At 40.4% G+C, this 21681-nt stretch overlaps 1 protein-coding gene across 15 annotated transcripts in view; it reads left to right on the top strand.

The window, feature by feature from the left end:
• Positions 1-21681, top strand: part of INPP4A (inositol polyphosphate-4-phosphatase type I A) — a 117126-nt gene that overhangs the window by 40921 nt on the left and 54524 nt on the right. For 14 of the 15 annotated variants that reach the window (XM_020809566.3, XM_020809571.3, XM_078390333.1 and 11 more), the window contains exons 2-9: positions 5595-5659; positions 7708-7927; positions 8694-8738; positions 11696-11814; positions 11909-12025; positions 13505-13584; positions 17641-17752; positions 18925-19015. In XM_020809566.3, coding sequence (XP_020665225.3) covers positions 7822-7927; positions 8694-8738; positions 11696-11814; positions 11909-12025; positions 13505-13584; positions 17641-17752; positions 18925-19015 — 670 coding nt within the window. In that variant the 5' untranslated portion in view covers positions 5595-5659; positions 7708-7821. Of the gene's footprint in view, positions 1-5594; positions 5664-7707; positions 7928-8693; positions 8739-11695; positions 11815-11908; positions 12026-13504; positions 13585-17640; positions 17753-18924; positions 19016-21681 lie in introns of all 15 variants that reach the window. The other variant, XM_072994456.2, reaches the window with a different exon arrangement.

The following is a 21681-nucleotide window of genomic DNA, read 5'->3' on the forward strand; positions in this document are numbered from 1 at the left end:
TCTTACTATGCAATACTATACAATACTTACTATACTATACAAATCTTACTATACTTTTAAGTAACAAGTGGAGGAAACATTTTGGTCCCAGCTGAACTGAAGCTGTGATAGGCACCTTACCTCTGATTACAGATATTAAAAATTGCTTGATAGCCCTTGAAGCTTCTTCATACTCTTTGTTTAATAGCAGGATTTTCTTTCTTTATTTTCAAATCTTTAGTTGAGACTTGGTGGTAGCTCCACTTCTAGTAGCTCTTGATCTCTCCAGTTAACATTTTAAAAACAAGCAGCTTGAAAGTTATCGAAAAGCATGAAGCCTCTTAAGAAATAATTGGACTAGGATATGTTTTGGTTTTAAAAGCTAGCTAGTCTCTCTCCCTTCCCCGCCCTCAGTATTTATTTAAAGCCTGACATAGTCTGACAGAAATCCGCTCATGTTTTGATATATTGTACAGCAAAAAAACCCATTTTGCCAAGGAGACAGTTTGTTAACATGGGAATTAGTTCTGTTGTATTCATAGTGTAAGCAAACTATTTTATTCTTAGAACATAGATTACAACAATAATTATTATTATAGAGCAGCAGATTATAAACTCTGTGCCAGGCTGTATTTGGGAGCCAACTCTGCTCAGTGTGTTGTAAGAGCTGTAGAAACTGAAAACAGGAGATGCTCTTGTGATCACGAAGCACCTTCGTGCAGAGTACAGTGGGGTCTCTACTTAAGAACGTCCCTACTTAAGAACAATTCTACTTAAGAACAGCTCCGTTTGCTAAATTTTGCTTCTACTTGAGAACAGAAATCCAAGATAAGAACAGGAAAAAAAAAACCTTTCCTGCTCTTTTTTTAACCTTAGGTCATCTTAGGTTTAAAAAAATTCTCCCCCTAGTGGTAGAGTATGTATTAACCAGCTTTGCATTAGTTCCTATGGGAACTAATGCTTCAATGTACGAACGCACCTCTACATAACAAAAAAACAGCCAGAACGGATTAATTGGTTTTCAGTCCATTGCTTCAAAATTAGCTTCATCAGAAGTGCTTTTAACACTGTTCCCTGACCTAAGAAAAAAAGAAACAAAATATCCCCCTCTAGTGGCAGAAGGCGGAATAGCAGCTTCCCATTAGTTTCTATGGACGGAAAGAGCAGATACGGATTAAATGGTTTTCAATGCATTCCTATGGGAACTGCAGATTCTACATAAGAACTTTTCCACTTGAGAACCACCTTCCAATACGGATTAAGTTCTTAAGTAGAGACCCCACTGTATGCCCCCTGGGCTTCTGTCTGCCGGTCTTGCTTCTTGCTTCTTCCAGTCAGCAGCCTCTCTTCACCCTGAAAATTCAGGGTGGACCAACCCCAATTTATCAGCAGCCAAAATCTCATAGGCTTTATTAATTTCCAAGATAGGAAGAATATATTTTCATTGATCTCTTCTAAGAGCAAGTTCGGTGTGAGGATGCTGTCACCAAGAGTGGAGTCAAAGCATGGAAAATTCACTTTTTTAGAGTGTATCTCAGAGAATTTCTGTGGAGCATGTCAACCAGTGGGTTACCAACTCAGGCTCTTGAGATAGCTATTGTTTTGCTTCCAGTCATCTCTAGTTTTCCTATAATAATGTGCCTGTCAAGTAAATTCTGACTTATGGTGACCCTTTTTCAGGATTTTCCAGGTAGAGAATATTCAAAAGTGGTTTTCCATTCCCTTCTTCTGGGGTTGCCTTGGAGTTGTACACAGCTTGGCCAAGGCCACAGAGGCTGGCTCTACTCATAGGAGGTACAGTGCGGAATTGAACTCCCAACCTTGAACTCTGCAGCCAACTACCTAAACTACTGAGTTATCCAACCAGCTCTAGTTTCCCTAGCTGTGCTATAAACTGCACTGAAACACAACATAGGAAACTTAGACTCCAGTTTCTGCATCACTAATCCCCAAATTAAATAAGGGTATCAATTGAAACTGAGCCATGACTCATTCTTCTGGCTGTGACACCGAAACCTCTTTCCTTTAATGTGCCATTTCTTTCCTTAATGACTACTTGCTTTTCGTTGCAGGCATGCCTATTTCATACAAAATGCATTTGAATTAAGGCAATTAGAACATTGTGCTTGGGAGAAAATACTGTTAATTAGAGTAGGACTGAATGAATAAGAAAGCAAGCAGACTACATTTGCGGTGAATCTATAGAATCTCCATCTCCAAAGTGTGCTAAATTGCTGGCCAGAATGATAGTTTTCTGTTCACTACTCTCAAATTTAATTTGGATCGATATTAGAATCCCACTCCCCCAGCCCCCTAAAATGAGTTTCTTGAAACTAATTACTTTCAGACAGGGTCAAGAAGCATGTCTCGAGAGGCCGGCAGTCGTTACAGACAAGAACATGTTGCTGTGATGTGGGATATTTGTGCCTTCTTACAAAGCAAGCCGCTACTGTTGGCTTTTAGTGAAACCAGTTTCTGTAAGGCAAGCAGTTTCCTCCAATCAGGTTACGTGTAGGTGATCAAGGAACAAAGGAAGGCTAATTACCTTAGAACAAAGGAGTCCACAGCTCGGATGTCCAACCAGCGAAGCACTGCAGGCAATGCCCTGATAGCTCTTTTTGTTGACTTAGCATGAGATACAGTGGTGCCTCGCTAGACGATGATAATCCGTTCCACTGAAATCGCTGTTTAGCAAAATCATTGTCTAGCGAAAAGCATTTCCGCATTGGAATGCACTGAAACCTGTTTAATGCATTCCCATGGGGAAGAATCGTCATTGTCTAGCGAAGATCGGCCATAGGAAAGCCACTTTGTGAACCGCCGATCAGCTGTTCAAATTGGTGTCTTGCGAAGCTTAGGTCCCGAAAACACCTGTTTTCTGAGCACGGAGGGAGCTGTCAAAATCGTTGTCTAGTGAAATTCCCCCATAGGAATCACTGTTTTGCTATAGCAATCGCAAGCCAATGTCTAGTGAAAAAACTGTCATGCGGGGTAACTGTCTAGCGAGGCACCACTGTACATAGTATGTTGTTAGAATTCAGATAGGATACTAGTTACCTAATCATAACTAGGATTGGCTGAAATAACTCTTTGATCTTATGTTCTACCTCTAAGCAAAAGGGCAGAATAAGGGGTTACCCCACCTGTTGGCAGCTGCCACTTCCTGCCAGGAGTGTATGCACATCACTGGAACAGAATGCAGCTACAACCTTTAAGCAGAAGTTTCCCACAGTTAAGGAAATTGGTTGAAAGTGAACCTAGCTAGGATTAAAACCGTCTGCTTCCGGACAAGATGTTCACACCATGCTTGATTTCAGAGTAGGTTCAAAAATGAAGAAACCTACCGATAATAATTTTGCCAAATGCAAGGGTGTGCAACTGTGCCATTATCATTATTCCATCACTTTGTACCACTCATGTGAAGAAGGGATGATGGATCCTAGAGCTGTCACCACAATACTGAGAGGAGTTCCTGTCATCATTTACCATGTTTTTAGATTAGTTCCTCTATGAGAACTACAGTAGTGTCTTGTTTACATTCCTTACTTTAATAATCCTGGGTTCTAGTCTTGCTATTCCTGTGTAAAGTTATCTGTGCTCTTTATCCTTCTTACTTGCTAATAGCTAGAGTTAGATTTCCCCTTCTTAGATGTTCACCTTCATGTGGGGAGGGGGTTTGAGCATGTCAGAGAAGCTGAGAGTAACGCTGTCAGGAGGCTAGGTACCCATTCTGAACCTGGGACTCCTCGCAGGGTCACCCAAGATGGAGTGTTCACAGCGAAGGCACCAGATAAGGACACATCCACCCTCTTCAAGAATAACAGTCTCATCAGCAGAAGAGAATGGATAGTTCCAATGGTGAAGGGGTGAAGATCCCTTTCATAAATGTTTAAGATTCCTTTCACAAATGTTTTGGGTTCAAAAGATAACGGCAAAAGCTGAGGTGGGGGGGGGATAGCTATTTCAAAACAGTCAATGGGAAGGGGACAGTTTACAGTGTGGTTCAAGGTATTCAGTATTTACAGAATAGTACTGTTTCTTATGAATTATTTTTATATGTCACAGGAAACTGAGATGGCAATGGTCATGATAATGGCCTATGACGTGAACTATACCTCCTTCGGAATGGCAGCCCCGTCATAGTAGTGTGGGGGCTGCTTCCCTATGCACGCCAATTCTTTTTTCACTTGAATATACTGTATATGTAAATCCTAAAGCCACATATGTGGGGCCAGTCTAGTGTCGCCAAGACTGTAGAATTGGTCCTGGCTGTTTGTTTATGGTATTGTAGATACTTGGAAGCCAATTAATGTCACACAGTGCCTTACAGCTGCTATAGGTGTACGGGGAAGGGGCTTAAGAATGGGGCAAGAGAGAGATAGAGACTCATTTTGTACCCTACTACTTTCATTGTGTTTTGGTGTTACTTTTGTTTATTGCTTTTTAGTATGGTATGTGTTTTATCTTCTTTAGTATTGGTGTACTCACTGCTGTTAGCTTTAAATGCTGTTTTTTTTTAAATGATGTAAGCCACCTTGGGTCCTTTTTTAAAGGAGAATGGTAATTCTTTATTTAACATGAAGCTGAACCGCCATGTCAGTAGAGCTCAGGGAACTTCTACAGCTAACAGTTTTGTTCATTCATTTGTTTGTTTGCTGTTTGTCCACTTGGCACTTATGAGGCATGCTCGGAGATGGAATGGATAAGCAATAGAAATAATGTTTTCCATCTCTGTGGAAGCTGTAGCAAAATAGTTGACCCCATGTGCCCTTGCCCTCAATGGCTCGGGGAGGTATTCCTCCTTTTGTTGCCAGTGGCCCTTGTGGGCTTTCTGACTCAGAGGCCGTGACAGTCAATCAAGATCCTGTCTTCTAAAAATTGCAATTTAGAATATAGAGTTGCCTTTTTATTTTATTTTATTTAAATGGTTAAACAAAGAAAGGTTAACACTTAACTTATTTTCGTCCAGGCTCATTTCCATCTTTCTGTCTACAATAGAACAGCAGTCAAGTTGGTAATGTTCTATACAAGTTCTTGTTTAACTCTTCATAAATTCCTACTGCGTTTTAACTGTCTGAAACTGTTACAGTAGTTAAGTTCACTGTGGTAAGTAGACATGCGTGATTTGTCTTTGGTGATGAAGACGACTCCCACCAGTGCAGGTGGCTGGGCCGATTAACACCCACCCCCAGAACCCACCAGACTAGTTACTGTGTGGCGTGTGTCTGGCATCATCAACAGCACACCAATAGCCCAGCTGGCACAGCCCTGCCTCCCTGCTCGACCAGCCAATCAGTGACTGAGTGGGGAGACTTGTTATGCTGTCCTGTGGCTGAAGTGGCCAGCTGAGCAGGGAGGTGGGGCTATGCCAGCTGGGCTTCTGCAGTGATCGCATCCTGTTGATGATTCTGGCCACATGCACCATGGGGGCAGGTGTTAATTGGGCTGGCCATCTCTGCCGGCAAGATTCGTCTTTGTTGATCAAGGCAGATCTGCCTTGTCTAGTGGGAGGAGCACAGGACAGATTCAAAGTTGTATAGAAATTGAATATTTTAGAATCGGTATCAATTTAAACACTCGAGTGGAGTAATAGAATATGTTTGTTTTTCTTCCAGATGGGAAAATAAACAGGCTTTTAAGAAATGCAATACAATTGTCTCAACCAAGAGGACAGTCTCCTGTAGGTATGAAACTGCTTAATGTAAAACGTTACATAAATGGTAAAAATTTTCTACAGCAGAAGTTTCCTGCAAACTGAATTATAATTCAGAATTTGGATAGGTAAAAACTCCTCTTTCCACAATTTACACTGGCATAAGGGAAATTATGTCACTGGTGGTAGCAGTTTGATGCTAGAGTTCCCTCTTTGATTCTTCATTGTTTTAACTTTGTCTTGTTGGCTAGTAGTAAGTCGCAAGCAGAGTAGATCCATTGAATCAGTGGGGATTCTTTCATAAATTCCATAGATTCAGCGGGACTACTATAGTTGTGACTCACTACTGGATTTTAGCGATTGTATACAAGCTGCAAGCAACCTGGAATAGAAGCAGGGACTCTTTAATTGGTGGCAGTCTGCTGCTAGTGGTGACATCATTTTGCCTATGCCAGCAGGAATTGTAGAAGAGGATTTTTGACCAATGTGCCCTTTTAATTGCAAATTATCCATTTTGTTTTCTCTTTGAAGATTTATTCCTTATTCTCTTGTCTCCCATACTGATTGATTATTTTACATTTTGAATTGCCAGTGTTGCACAGAGTTGTGTTAATTAGAGTCCTTCTTTAACTTTGGTGTGATTTGGATGCATAATATATACAGCAGATTATATTTGCCTTAATTAAATTTAGTTCATAGCTATTTTACAACTTGCCAAATCATGACTAGGAGAAAGGAGTAATCTTACATCTGTGTTTGGCAGTCAGAGTTGCCAAGATGTTTCTGCAGAAAAACTGTTTTGAGGCTTTCCAGTGGGTGGGAGGTAAAAGAAAATCTGTTCACTTGTATTCTAAAGTAGGCATGAGCAATTGCTGGGGGTTTCAGTGGCATCCTACATTGCTTCTGCTGCCAGGTTTGCTGTGGGCATTGCAGAAAAAAAAAACCCACAACCCACCACTCTGTAAGGTCTTTTCTTTAAAACAAGGCAAGGCACGAACTCCTCTCAGGTATTGTTTACAAGTGGAGTTGAACTACCAGGGGATTTATGGGTAGAGTTCCATTTGTAAACAAGGTCCTTGAGGAGCATGGACTTTGTTTTAAACAAAACTCAGTTTTTTGCTGTTCTTTTTTTTTTTAAGCGGTGGTCTGTGGGGAGTTGGACAATTACTAAATAAAAAACATGTTTTAAAAGATATGTATGACTTCAGGAGCCTTTGTTTTCTTTTCAGGCGAATTGTAGCTTGAAATGTCTTCTCAACCCAAACTTCTAGCCTGTAGAATCATGTCGCCTTTAAAAAGATAATTTTATAAGTTTGTTTTATTTCATAGTTCACTATGTAAGGACAGTTAGTTAATACAACTAGTCATAATTAAGATTTAACCATAATTTAGCATTCATACAACATAGCAAACTAGGATTAACATAAAATGGAGCAGAAATTTTCTCTTTCTGGAAAGACTTGGAAGTGAAGGACAGTAGAGGGGGAGGAAGAGGTATGCATACCTGAAGGTACATTAGGTTCTTTCACAATATGGTAAATCACAGTTATACAGTATAATATGTCCAAATGCAGCCAAGATAAATAATACTCCTTGTTTGCCTGTGTAATCTTTTAGTAGTATATACAGTAGTATATACCCTGTGGTTCAGTCTCTACTTTCTTAAATTCAGGATTCCTCTCATGTTGGTGTTTTTCATTGACTTAAAATCAGTTTCTTTTTATGTCAACTTATGATCATATTGGCAGCTGATCAAGTTTAAGACGACAGCTTGTATGGTATAAACACAGATCTGTATATTGCAAGCATGTCTGCAGTAAAGCTACATTGAAATGAACATTTTGTTTTATTTTTATTTTTCTACGCTATAAAAAAAGGTAAGCTGAAAGTTCAGTGAAACCACTGTTGTGCTTAGCTTACTTCCTGCCTCCCCATTCCTTTAATTCAATATAATGCTGTCTCTGAATGATACCATTAAAATCCTTTGAACTATTCACTGCTTTAATAAGGATTAAATGAGAATGATATGAAGCTTAATTCAAACTGATGGTTTTTTCCTGCCCCCTATGTCTTAGCATGCTACCATCATAAGGGCTGCAAGCAAGGGCAACGGTCTCCTGAATTTTGACACTTCACCAAGATAATTGCTGTAGCCAAACAGTGAAGAGCGGCACCTTCCCCATGACACCATGTCAACAAAAGAACTCAGCCCCCGACATGGTGCAAAGTCCCGCGCCGTGCAGAGAGCCTCTACTATTGACGTTGCCTCTGACATGCTGGGTTTGTCTTTGTCAGGTGACTCGCTTTTTCTCTTCTTGTCTTCTCACAGTTGTATTACATTTTTTTTCAGGTTTGCTTTGATATATGCCATTTGAATCCTTTAAACAGTTTTAGACAGATTTGTTTGCCAAATGGTGGTGATAGAAAGATGAGTTGGAAGCACATGCATGCTCTGTGTGGTATGTACACATACACACACCCCACACAAAAACATATGGTTGCAAGCAGTGAACCTCCAATTAGTAACCTTGAGTCCCAGTTTCTTCAAGAAAAGTGGGATAGAAATCAAATACATATATAGTTACATACATTCATACACACATACATACCTATAGGCATATTAAGAACTGGCCTCCATCCAAAGAATTAGTCAGTGCATGACAAAGCACTTGTAAATATTCAGCAGGATCTTAAAACAAATGTCCCTGAATTTTGTTGGATCTTTTGTCCTCTCATTTGTTTTGGAATGGTATAAAATATTGGGGGGAAATGGAAGGGAGCCAGTAGCCCTAGAGATGTAGTTACTGGTTCTGATGCATCTATTGAAAGTCCCCTCAGACAGTGGGTGATTACGTGGTTCTTGGAATCCTGGCCTTTAAGTTTAATTTTGTTGTTGTCCAAATTACCTGAGTTTTTCTGAAAGGGGGGGCTGAGAAGGATTCCTGCCCTCTTGCCCCACTTTCCAGCGACAACTTCTCTACATTTTGGTAATAACAAATTTGTGGGCATAAAAAAATAATAATACGTACACTGAACTTAGGCTACATTTTGTTCTTTGTAGGAAACATCCAGGACCCAGATGAGCCAATTCTGGAATTCAGTTTAGGTAAGTAGTTTCAGAAGCATGCCTTTTATTTTCTCCACAGTTTTTAAAAATAAAAGTGGAAATGGAGCTGGTGAGAGATTTGTTCCAACAATATATGGAGAATGTCCCCTCCTCCGTGCCCTCCTAAAAGTCTAGTGAATCCTAGGTGTGTGAAGGGTACTCAGAAATTTCTTGTGCTGAATGATTTCTGAGTTCTGCTATGCCAAGGCTCCCCACTGAGGCTTCCCAGCATCCCTGAGATTTTCCAGCCCCACATGAAAATGAAACCCCCTAGCCTTCTTTTCCTTGTTAAAGAGTCTTGTGTAGCGTTGTGTTTGTTCTACCCCAGCGGTCCCCAACCTTTTTTGGACCGCGGACCGGTCGGGGTGTGTGGACTCCGTGCGTGGGGTGTGTGTGTCATGCTTGCAGGGTAGGCATGTTGCGCTTGTGGAGGGGCGTGTCATGCTCATGCGCATGCCTGCAAGCGCGACATGCCCACCGGCAAGCGTGACACGCCCACCCATGAGCGTGACACGCCCACCTGTGAGCACGACACGCCCATCGTGCATGCGTGTGGGGGGGCGGAGATCCGTGTCCGCGGCCCAGTTCAAGGAAGCCCATGGACCGGCACTGGGCCACGGACTGGGGGTTGGGGACCCCCGTTCTACCCTATTCCAGGTTAATGCTTTGCAGGAAAGATGATATTCTCTGCAGGAGTTGCAACAATCCTGTAAAGTTTGGCATACCATCCAGAAAAAAATGACCATGAGACACGCACAAAATCCTGCAAGAGTTCCCACAGGATTTCTCAGGAAAATTAAAACCTTGCAAGGAGAAAAGAGGAGCCCCCCCCCTTCTTCTCAGTTTCTCTCTGAGAATACCAGAGGCTGCAAGATCACATCCCTGGCAAATATATCCTGGTGAATGGTATTATATTTTGCATCTTTGCCAGATTTATAGCAAGTCGCTTCTCATGATATGCAGTACAAATCCTTGGTTCTTTGTGAGAAATTGGTTTCTGGCCTTACCCCATTGTTTTTTCTTTTTAGCTCTTCAAAAATTTAAATTATATTAATCTTTGCAAAGCTTTCCATTTGTATTTATAACAATTTTCTGCTAAAAGAAAAGAAAAGGAACTCTTTCAGAGTGGACTACTGATACTATAAATATATCACAATGAAACAGTGGGAAGAAGTCATGTATAGATAGGCACACCTCTCTTAGTCTCTGTATCTTAAGTATATCCTCAGCCATGTTGGCTGGATAGCTCAGTGAGTTAGATATCTGCCTGTGGAGCCAGAGGTTAAGAATTCAGTTCTCCTCCCAGGATAAGGGCCAGCCTGTTTAGTCTTGGGGAAGTTGCACAGCCCCAAAGTGCCCTCAGAAAAAGATAATCAACTGTATCTAGAAAGGCTGAAAAAAGTTGCCTTAAATTGGAATTGACACAAGCACATGATTATTATATTCTCATTTATGGCTTCTGCTCTTCTAGCACTAGCCTCTGCAACCCTGTAAGACCTCCTCCTTCCATTGAGAACTCTGACTGTACCCCCTTCATATCCAGTCTGTGATGCTGTGTCCCTGAACACACGTAATGCCACTTGACTGACTGACTGACTGACTGCCTTCCTGCTGTGACAACCCCAGACCTACTGGAGTATGCCACCCTGTAGTTATGCTGCCACCAACCATTCCCTATAAGGAGTCACACAGACCAGGAATGGATTTGAATAAATAAAAGAACAAGGTTTATTGAAATAACAAACAGGGTACATAAAAGAATCAGGTAGATAGGATAATGTAACGTGGCATAACCCCAAACACACGCATATAACAGATTGGTTCCCACTGAACCCTTTAAGGTAACGCACAGACCCTGAACCTATCAGTTCTGGCTACCTAGAAAGAAACCTGAACCTATCAGGTATGTACTAACTGACAAACAGTTGTACTCAGTCTGACACACAGACTCCAACTCCTCACTCTCCACACAAGCTCCACATATATATACAGTACAGCTCCTCCCCCCTGATGTCCCGCCTTCCACTCCCCATAGGATGGAACTTTCCCTCCAAACCCATGACAGACAGGTACCATCAGTGCTGTATGTGACACCTGCCTTCCTTCCTTTTCTTGCAAAATCTACAGTGGGGTCTCGACTTATGAACTTAATCCGTATTGGAAGGCAGTTCTCAGGTCGAAAAGTTCTTAAGTCAAATCTGCATTTCCCATAGGAATGCATCGAAAACCATTTAATCCGTATCTGCTCTTTTCGTCCATAGAAACTAATGGGAAGCTGCTATTCCGCCTTCTGCCACTAGAGGGGGAATATTTTTTTCTTTTTTCCTTTTAACCTAAGATGACTTAGCTTTAAAAAAAAAAAAGGAAAAAAAGAGTTTGTAACTCGAATCTAAGTTTAAGTCGAGTCCATATATTCCTATGAGAGCGGTTCGTAAGTCGAAACGTTCATATGTCGAGCCGTTCGTAAGTCTAGACCCCACTGTATCTCATTCCAAATTGTACCTAAGCTTTAATATGTGCAACATTGTTTGCACACATCATTATATCATCCCTACTTTTGTGGATCTCAGTAAATCCTCTGAAACTTTCCTCACAAATCAGTTTTAGGTAGAAACTTTTCTGTATTGTCTGTGTACAGTATTCCACAAATAATTGTAGCGCTAATCTGTCTTGTCATCCAGTCCAGCCCCTGCCAAGGAGGCACACCGGGCGATTGAACTGCCAACCTCTGCTTCCACAACCAAATACCTAAACTGTTGAGCTATACAGCAGGGTTACTCTATACAGTGATGATGTGAAATCATAATAATATTGGGCTCAAAGGTTGTCCTGTGTTATACACAGCAAGACAGGCCAATGGGAAGTGGGCATACTTTTCCACTTACACCTTTGTGTCCTATATTTGTGCGTTATAATGCCTTAATATGTTTTTAAATGACATGGTTGATTTTCCACAGCATGCAGCGAGCTGCTTACTCCTTCGCTAGATAGAAAGCCAAATAGTTTTGTAGCAGTGAGTGTTACGACACCCCCTCAGGCATTCTGGACAAAGCATGCGCAGACAGAAATTATTGAGGTAAGTAATGGCATAGTTACTGTCGCTGCCAAGTGGTTAGCTTCAAGTTACCTGCATTAACTTTTCTGTTTCTTTTTTTTTTCTTTCTTTACAGGGAACTAGCAATCCTATCTTTCTAAGCAGTATTGCCTTTTTCCAAGATTCCCTCATAAATCAGATGACACAAATAAAACTTTCTGTATACGATGTTAAAGATAGATCTCAGGGAACTGTAAGTCTACACATCTGCCATTCCTGTTACTTCAAATCTTAAATGAACTTTTGCATATTTATATTTTTCAGTCTCCTTCAGAAGAATACTGTAGTCTTTATTCTTTTTTGCCTAGAAAGTTAGAAGCTAAATGCTGGGAAATATTCTAAACCTGTTTTTGAATCTGGGTAGGTCAGACTACAGTCTACATTAAAACATAATTTGTACCTTTCTATCCGTTTTCCTTTTAATCAAAAATCAACACTGGGGTGAACAAGATCAGGATAATGTGATGCAAGAAATATTTGAAATATTCCCTTCCCAACTGAAAATTGCTGCTTCCAGTGACATGTTCTGATAGCCAAAAAAGCCCCCGTTTGCTTTTGTCAGACAGGAATAGTCAGGGTGGAGTATTTTTGGGAATGGAAAAATTAAAACTCCTTTTGCTCTGTATTGCAGCTTGCATTCTCTATTTGCTTTTCAGAATTAAAAGAGGGAACTACATGCCAGTTACTTAATGTAATATTCAGGTGTTACCTTTATATGTTTTGAATCTAAAGGTTCCTTTTCTGTAATTGAAGACAGCATCGTCTAATGAAAGAAGCGAATCTTTATATCTAATCCTTTGCAAAAAAATTATGGTTGACATTTTACATATAATTATGGTTAACATTCCTTCTTTTTATCATGCTGCCAGAAAAGGTAACAAGCATTTCTGTTCTTAATAAGAACATCCCATACTCTTTTCCAAAAAACAAGTGTTCAATATATTAACATTGGATATAGACATTTTACACACAGAGAGAGTGCATAACACTAGAACATGATTAAGAAAATCTAGCTGTCATGTGATGTGACCTCTGAATTGACAAGGTGTCATTTATGATTTTCGAGCAAAGCAGAATCAGTAATCATGGTCTTAAATAGAGATGGGCATGAACCATCGGTTCATGCCAGTTCATTCTTTGAATGAACAGATGTTTGGCAGTTGCCAGCCCCGCCTCCTCTGGCAGGTGTCCACTCAGAGGCTGCTTCCCTGCCTCACCTCCGCCAAGCGCTGCCTCTGAGTGGACGCTTGCCACAGGAGGGGCTGAGAACCGCTAAACATCTGTTTGTCCCAAGGATGAACCAACATGATCTGAGAAATGCATGTGCATCTTTAGTCTTAATTTATGGCCATTGGTCTTCTTCAGAGATTGTTCAGTCCTGCAGATGTAGGTGGAACTGTAGACTTGAGTAGCAGAAAATAGGAAATGAAAACAGGTGTGCCATTGTAAACCATACTTGGATTGTCCTTTTTTTTGTTGGGGGGGGGGGAGCTCAGTCCATAATTTAGGTTCTCACTTATGGTTAGTGCATTTTGGCTTAGGATGATTGTTTGTATTAAGTCAGAGAGGGAGAAAGAAAGAGATGACAGGTAGACAGGAGTGTCACAAGTCACAATTAAGTCATAGAGGTTATTCAAATGTCTGTTGTAATAACTGTGCTTGTCTGTTTCAGATGTATTTATTGGGTTCTGTGATGTTCACTGTTAAGGAGGTACTAAAGGAGAAGAACCATAGGTTACATTTAACACTAAGGTTTGTACTGAATTTTATTCCATTTACAGACAGGGGGCCACATCTGTACTGGTTATCAAAAATCCAGGCCATTTAACTCCCTATAACTAAAATTGTTTAAACTTGGGTGGCGGTGTTATTTTCATCCAGGTTCAACAAATTTCATTCCTAGTTTTAAGTTACAAATGCTGAAGCAGATATTGTACAGATGCCTTTTAATTTTGTTTTAAAACAGAATAAATCAATATTAGAACTTCAACATTTTTTCTAGTCTTGATGTGGTAGTCTCATTGAGACAAGTACTTTTAAAAATACTGTACACTGTTTTCTAATTTTTACTGTATGTGTTTAAATGGCTGTACTATTTTTCAAAGTAGATAAATAGAACTATTTAAGTTTAGGACAGGCATGAGCTCACTGTCTCGCTGAAGGGCCACATTTTGCAGGGCAGAAGAACAAAAGGGAAACCAGCAGCCAGTTTACAGGTGACAGGCATTCTGGGTGCTTGGCATCACTAGATGGATTGTCAAGTATTTCTTTTTCCTGCACTGGGCAATCCGATTGACCGCCGTGCAGTGTGGGCCAGGGCCAGCTGAGTGCCTAGTTTCCATTTAAGCTGCTCAAGCTAGGATCTCAGTCTCTTTGCTGGCTCAGTTCTTTCAATCTGGTGTAGGTCAGAGCTTTTCCGATGCTACTTGTTAGCACATCTCTGATGAAGCACAACATTGAAGCTGTATCTTTGCTGTGCAGCATTCAGACTAATGTTTATATATTGTCAGATAAACCCGGTGGAAGATACCTGGATAGGCAGAGTTGTGGTTGGTGCCCCAAGACCTTCTTTGTGGCTTATATGGAATAGTGAGACTTCAATTTGCAAATGTGCTGTTAAGGCTCAGCTGTAGGGATGAGGTGGAAATACTGCAGTTTCCTCAATATATAGCTTCCTTTTATCACTAAAAATCATAAATACACATTACCTGTAAGAACTGCATTACCTTTGTTAGAATGCACTCAAAGTCATGAATGCAAGAGGCTTGGGAGACGGCCATGTCTTTGGAAAAGTCCATTCACTGTGTACAGTATCTTTGTTGTTATTTTTATTCTTCCACAAGCTCATTTTGCACTGCTGCATTTTCAGAGCCAGGGCTTGGAAAAGGTGCTTCTTCTTGACAGCAGCTCATGGAATCCTTTAATCTGCCTGGTTGCTGACCAGTGGCCATATTGGTGGACATTGCTGCAGTCCAAGTTTAAAAAAAAAAAGAGAGAGAGTGGCTTTCCAAAGCTTTGATCTGAACCTGCAAGTGATATGCTGCTATTAAGCACACATATTATACAATACTCTACTGTATTGCAGCCTCTGTCAACCTATTTTTGGCGACGGCCATAAACATAATAAGAAAGAAATATGGGCCAAAGCAGGATTGTGTGAGTCACATAACAAACCCTATGAGATGGTATGTGAAAATTTGTTTCCAGTCTATGGCCCCCTTCAAATGTGCTTGTGGGGGGCAGGGGGCAGTATGTCTCCCACTGAGAATGGCAGCTGTACTGTAGTACATTTTTGATGACTGTGCTAGAGATGAAAATGACTTTCAAACTATCTTGAAAAATAACTGATTTAAATTTGAGTAAGTACATGAGTATGAATCTATTCAGCTCTCTCCGATCCTGAATAAATATAAATATATTCATGCTATATGTAGATAACATTTGTGCTTGGCCAAGTTTTTCAAGATTTTATCGGCAGAGCTTTTACTTGGAAGTGGATTCCATAATTATATGTAATTTTTCCCAGTAGCAGTGTATTGCTGTTCTTTCTTTTAAACTGACTGCACATACATTTATTCAAAGTCTCATCGTGTTTTAGTTTAATCCTTTTGCCTTTACTCCAAATGGAAACTAAAGCTATGCACATATAACTCCATTTGCTCATAGCTATCCATGTCAACCTTTTCCTCCTCTTCCTCTCTCGCCATTTTTCCTGAGGGGGAATTCAGTACACTGGACAAAGTAATAGTTGAAATAATCTTTCAAACAAAAGTTCATAAAATTAATAAGCAATCATTTGCAAGAACAGGAATTGCCATAACAAACAACAACATGCTGTTGAAGATGATGATAAAACAGAGGCTTGATTTTTGCTGCACAAGAACAAGCACTCCAAACCAATATGATGAAAACTAAGACTCAAGGAATCAGTGCTAATAGCAATTGTTTACACTGCCGAGAAAAAGACAAAACTGTATCACACCTCGTCTGCGAATGTCCAAAGACTGTGCAAACAGATTACAAAATTAGACATGATAGAATGGCAAAATTAATGCACTAGTCATTACGGAAAAGATATAATTTGCCAACCACCAAAAACCCATGAGAACATCAAGTAGAGAAGGTGTTAGAAAATGAAGGAGTCAAAATTTTGTGGGGTTTCCAGATCCAGACACCTTGAACATACCGTATTTTTCCATTTATAAGACACCCCCCAAAAATTAATCTAACCCAAAAATTAGGAAAACTTAGCTTTGCGTATTCAATCTTCAGCCTTTGAGCTCAGAATGCTCAGACATTACAAGTCCCTGTTGCATCTGAACCTATAGGCTCCATCTCTAATGAGGTGTGTTTGAATTGGTTTGTTCAGCATCAGCTTACATCAGTTCCATAAGGCTCATGATTGGAGGAAGCTAAGTCTCCGGACTGTAGGAAGCTAAGCCTCCTAATGGGAGGCAACTGAGCCTCGTGATTGAAGGAAGCCTGTTTACAGAGGCTAGGTACAGGCTGTTTTGTTCTCTCCATGTTCTTTGCTTATTTCATCGTGCGAGACGCCTTTCAATTTTTAGTGTAATGGTTTTAGGAAAAAGTAGTGTCTTATACACAGAAAAATACGGTAATACACCAGACATAGTAGTAATAAAATAAAGAAATGTCTGGATCATTGACATTGCAATTCGAAACATCTCGCTTGTGGATAAAACACACTTCAGTGGTCCCCATTGTCACTGGGGCCTTAGGAACAATATCAAGAAATTTCATACAGTATTATAAGCAGTTGCAGATCTCAGAAATAACATCACCAGAGCTACAAAAACAGCAATATTAGGAACAGCATACATACTGCAGCAATTTATTTGGTTAAAACTTGTATCTGTTGTATAGTACTAGTCAATGTTTTTATACTTTTGATTGACTATGTCTGGTATTTTTGAATAATAATAATAATAGTGTGCCATCAAATCCATCACAACTTATGGCAAACTTTTCCAGGATTTCCTAGGTAGATTGTACACAGAAGTGATTTAACATTCCCTTCTTCTGGGGGCATTATCCAGCAAAATACACGAAGGGTGTTAAAAGTTATAATTACATGCTTTCTTTAAAGATCTAGGGTACAAACAATGACCAAAATTCTGTTCCTTAATGTAGTACATTGCACTAGAGTGTGCCCATAGAATCAATAAAGATTTGATAAAGCAGCTCCTGTGGAAGTTCTAGTGCAATGAACTGTTAAAGTAAGTCACACTTAGAGTAGGACCATTTGAATTAATAGAACTATAGGGGAGTGGCCTCACCAAATCCCCACTGATTTGTTGGGCCTACTCTAGTGCAGTGTAGCAATGTACTACTCTAAAAAACAGGATTTTGCCCAATGTCAGTAGCAACTGCAGAAGATCTGAATATCCTACCTGTCCAATTTTCCATCATCCTCCATGCTTCTGTGGGCTGCATCTCCCTTTCCTCCCTTTTTAAAAGTGCCTGCTGCAAAACTACAATTCTGCTATAATACTTTTTTCCTATGCTGTTGCCCTTGGTTCATAGCACATTAAAATCATTTCTTAATATACATGTATGCATATCTATATCCTTATATTTTAATTATGTAATTAAAATATAATGTACAGTAATTGGTCCAGTGCCGAATCCTGATCTTCAGTTTATATCTTGGACTTGAACATGAACCATTTATGTGAGTTTACAGGCAGAGGCTACTGTCAGGGTTCGGGACCGCAACCACACTGTGTGTAGGACTGAATGGTATAATTCTGTCAAATTGATCCCAGCCAGAATGTGTGTGCATTGCAGATCTGCTGAAAGTGATCGTGTTGGAAACATTACAGTCATAGGATGGCAAATGGAAGAAAAAACAGACCAAAGGCCTCCCGTTACTCGGTCTCCTGACACTATTAATGGAAGGGTGAGTGTGTACAGGCTCAGTCTCCAGGCAGTGCTGTTTGCCAAAAGCTATGACCCACATCCTCCCCAGTGTCCTTTTCTCCATCTGCTACCAGCACACCCTGTGGATAGTTCCTGCAACCCCGCCCATCTGCCCTCTCAGTAGCTTAGCCCGCCCTCCAGGGCAAACACAATCTGTAAATGAAACAATCCTGGCTACGGCTACCAGTAACCCTCACGATTGTACCAAGCCAGCAACTAAGATCATAAGAGTTTGCAGCTGACTGTGTTTATTAGAAGAGCCTCGTGGCGCAGTGGTTAAAACGCTGTATTGCAGCTAAAACTGTGCTCACAACCTGGGGTTCAAATCCCAGGTAGCCGGCTCAAGGTTGACTCAGCCTTCCATCCTTCTGAGGTCGGTAAAATGAGTACCCAGCTTGCTGGGGGGCCAATGTGTAGCCTGTATAATTAAAAATTGTAAACCGCCCGGAGAGTGCTTGTAGCGCTATGGGGCAGTATATAAGTCCAAAAATAAATAAATAAATAAAAATAAATTATTCACTTCTTATAATGAGCCTGTTCTCCTTGCATAGGAGATTTCTTTAGATGGTACAAAATCCTAGTGTGTGAATTGGCACGTAGTTTTTCAGGCCAGAGATTCAGGCTAACTTTTTTTTCAGATAGAGGAGTTACTTTTTGTTTTGATATGGTCTAAAATGTTTGTTATGATCTAGACCAGTAGTTCTCAACTTTGGATAACCAAGGTGTTCTTCGACTGCAGTTCCCAGAATCTCTAACCAGCACAGTTGATGGTGAAGGCTTCTGGGAGTTTTAGTCAAAGAACTTCTGGGTTACTAAAGGTTGGGATCCACTGGTCTAGAATGAACCTCAGAACCATATAATAGTCCAGGAATATTGCTGATTCCTCCCGCCCCCTACATTATTATGATTCACTGTTAAAGGATATATGAATAACCTATCAAAATTTAGTTCTGATTTTATATGCTGTAGGCTAATGTAAAATTTTTTTGTTACATGTTTGTTCTTACCTTCCCAAAGGCAGCAAATCCTGTTAAAATTATTAGTGGGTATGCCAGATGTTCTAATTGTTCATTGCTCAATTGTGATAATGTTTTATAAAGAGAGGATGATGAAATTTCACATTTTGTGCTCTCTCTCTCTCTTTTTTTTAAGACTGTGCTGCCAGTTGATGAAAATTTAACAGAGTCTTTAGGAATCCGATCCAAATATGCTTCACTGCGGAAAGATGCGTTGCTGAAATCTGGTAAGCAGCTCCTTATGTTTTTCATTGTGCACTTGGATAGTCCAGTTAAACTATCTTCTGTAGCCAAAAAGGGACCACTCATATCCAAGAGTGGATGTGGGTGGCTTGGGACAGCACTGAGGTTTGCAGGAGATGGAGAACTTTAGGAGTTTGGGCAGAATATCCAAAACAGCCCAACAAACAATATGTTTGCTCAATGCCCCAGAATGCTGACTGATTTGGTCAGTGGTTCCCAACCTTGGGTCTCCAGGGTTTCTTGGACTGCAATTCCCAGAAGCCTTCCCCACTAGCTATGCTGGCCAGGATTTCTGGGAGTTGCAGTCCAAGAATGTTTGGGGACCCAAGGTTGGGAAGCATTGGATTAGGGGAAAGGAGAGAAAACCAAGGAAGTTTGCTCCAAGTGGGGCCTGCTTCCTGACAACCGGAGTATCTTACTAATGTTTCACTTCACTACAGTGAATGTCCCATTCTGGTTAATAACAGCATGGAACAGTGTAGTTGTTTTTTGTTACAGTAAGTTACATTAAGTTAAACCATGAGGGACGTGGTGGCGCTGCGGGCTAAACCGCAGAAGCCTGTGCTGCAGGGTCAGAAGACCAGCAGTCGTAAGATCAAATCCATTTGATGGAGTGAGCTCTCGTCGCTTGTCCCAGCTCCCACCAACCTAGCGGTTCAAAAGCGTGCAAATGCGAGTAGATAAATAGGGACCACCTCGGTGGGAAGGTAAACAGTGTTCCGTGTCTAAGTCGCACTGGCCATGTGACCACAGAAGATTGTCTTTGGACAAACGCTGGCTCTATGGCTTGGAAACGGGGATGAGCACCGCCCCCTAGAGTCAAACACGACTGGACAAAAATTGTCAAGGGGAACCTTTACCTTTACCTTTAAGTTACATTGGCTGGGACAAAAATGTGCTCCAGTAGAAAAATCAATAGCTTTGTTGGGATTTTTGTTTGTTCATAGGACAAGAAGTTACTGAAATTTTGGCGACATTATTGACAAAGCAAAGCAAAAAAAAAAGGTGCTGCTTATATATCGCTCCATAGCACTTAAAGCACTCTCTGAGAGGTTTACAATTTAATTATGCAGGCTACACATTGCACACACACACCAGCAAGGTGGCAACCTTGGAAGGATGGAAAGCTGAGTGAACTTTGAGCCGGATACCTGGCAATGAACCCGGGCTGTGAGCAGAGTTTTGGCTGCAATACTACCGTTTAACCACTTGCCACAAGGCTCTTTATGCCAGTGGTATTGATGCACACAAATCTACTCCCATTCCACACAAATAAAATTCTTTTTATTTTACATTTCTGTCAGTGGTTCTAGTGGAATGCTCTTAGCATCCTGATTGTTGGGAAAACTGCCATTTACTGTACTTTCATAGGAGGTTTGAATGGTGCTAGAGAGAAGCATAGCTTATTAACAATTTGCCAGTACCTAATAATTCAAATGTTGAGGGGAATATACGTACCTCCTGCAGCTCCATAAACTAGACACTGAAGTGTTTGGTATCCTATGTTATTGATTTAGGTGTTATGACGTGACTATCATGCTGTTTTTAAAATGCCGCTGAAAAAGACAAAGATTAATGTCTGTTAATGTCAGGTGATGTTTTCTGTGAATGTTCACAGTACACCTCCTTTGTTATTGTGTATATTTTTGTGTAAATCAACTGGCTTTAGTATTACAATGCATCCCTAGGTTTTTAAACTCTATTATCCTAATTGGAAATGTACTATCCTATTTTGAGCAGATAGTTTTATAAGGGGTATTGCATCAAATTCATGTTTCATTTTTCTATTTTATTTGAATAATTTCATCCCATTGACTATAATTTTTTTAAAAAACATTCTTGCCTAGCCTCCCCCTCCTCCCTGGCTTTTTTTTCCACGATTGTAAAACCATATAGAGACAAAAAAAAAAACGATTGCAGTGAGTTCAAAGAAAAGGAGGAGAAGAAGAAGATCCAAGAAATCAATGGGAAATTTGAGTCTAGATTACGAGTGCTAAATGGCCAGCAGGGAATCACACTATTTGACCAGGAAAAAATAAAGACAAGGTGGAAACAACATATTGAAGAACTCTACAGAAGACATGAAAGGATAACAAGCTGCTTTCAAGAGGAATCTTGTGATGAAGAGCCTGCAATTCTAGAAAGTGAAGTGAAAGCTGCTCTGAAAGCTCAGAGAAGAAATAAATCACCAGGAGTATATGAGATACAGCTACATTTCAAATGGCAGAGACTGAATCTGTTGAAATCCTCACAAGAACATGTGAACAAATATGGAAAAGAAAACAACAGTTTGGCAATATTCAATATAAATTCCAGTCCCCAAAAAGGAATTGCCAAGGTGTCCAGTAATTATATAGGACCCTTGCTTAATTTCCTGTGCAATCAAATTATGCACAAGGTGTTGCAACAAAGGCCTTTACCTTGTACAGAACGAGAACTGCCTGATGTTCAAGCTGGATTCAAAAAAGGGATGCAAGAATATCGTGCAAAGATCTGCTGGCTTCTGGAGCATGCCAAAAAGATAATCTATGTTTCATAGACTACAGCAAAGCCTTTGATTGTGTGGATCATGAGAAGTTGCAGGTTGTTCTGAAAGAAATGGGGGTGCCTCAGCACTTGATTGTTCTGATCCATAATCTGTATTGTGGAC

The sequence above is a fragment of the Pogona vitticeps genome, chromosome 3 (genome assembly GCF_051106095.1).
Source record: "Pogona vitticeps strain Pit_001003342236 chromosome 3, PviZW2.1, whole genome shotgun sequence".
Taxonomy (NCBI): domain Eukaryota; kingdom Metazoa; phylum Chordata; class Lepidosauria; order Squamata; family Agamidae; genus Pogona; species Pogona vitticeps.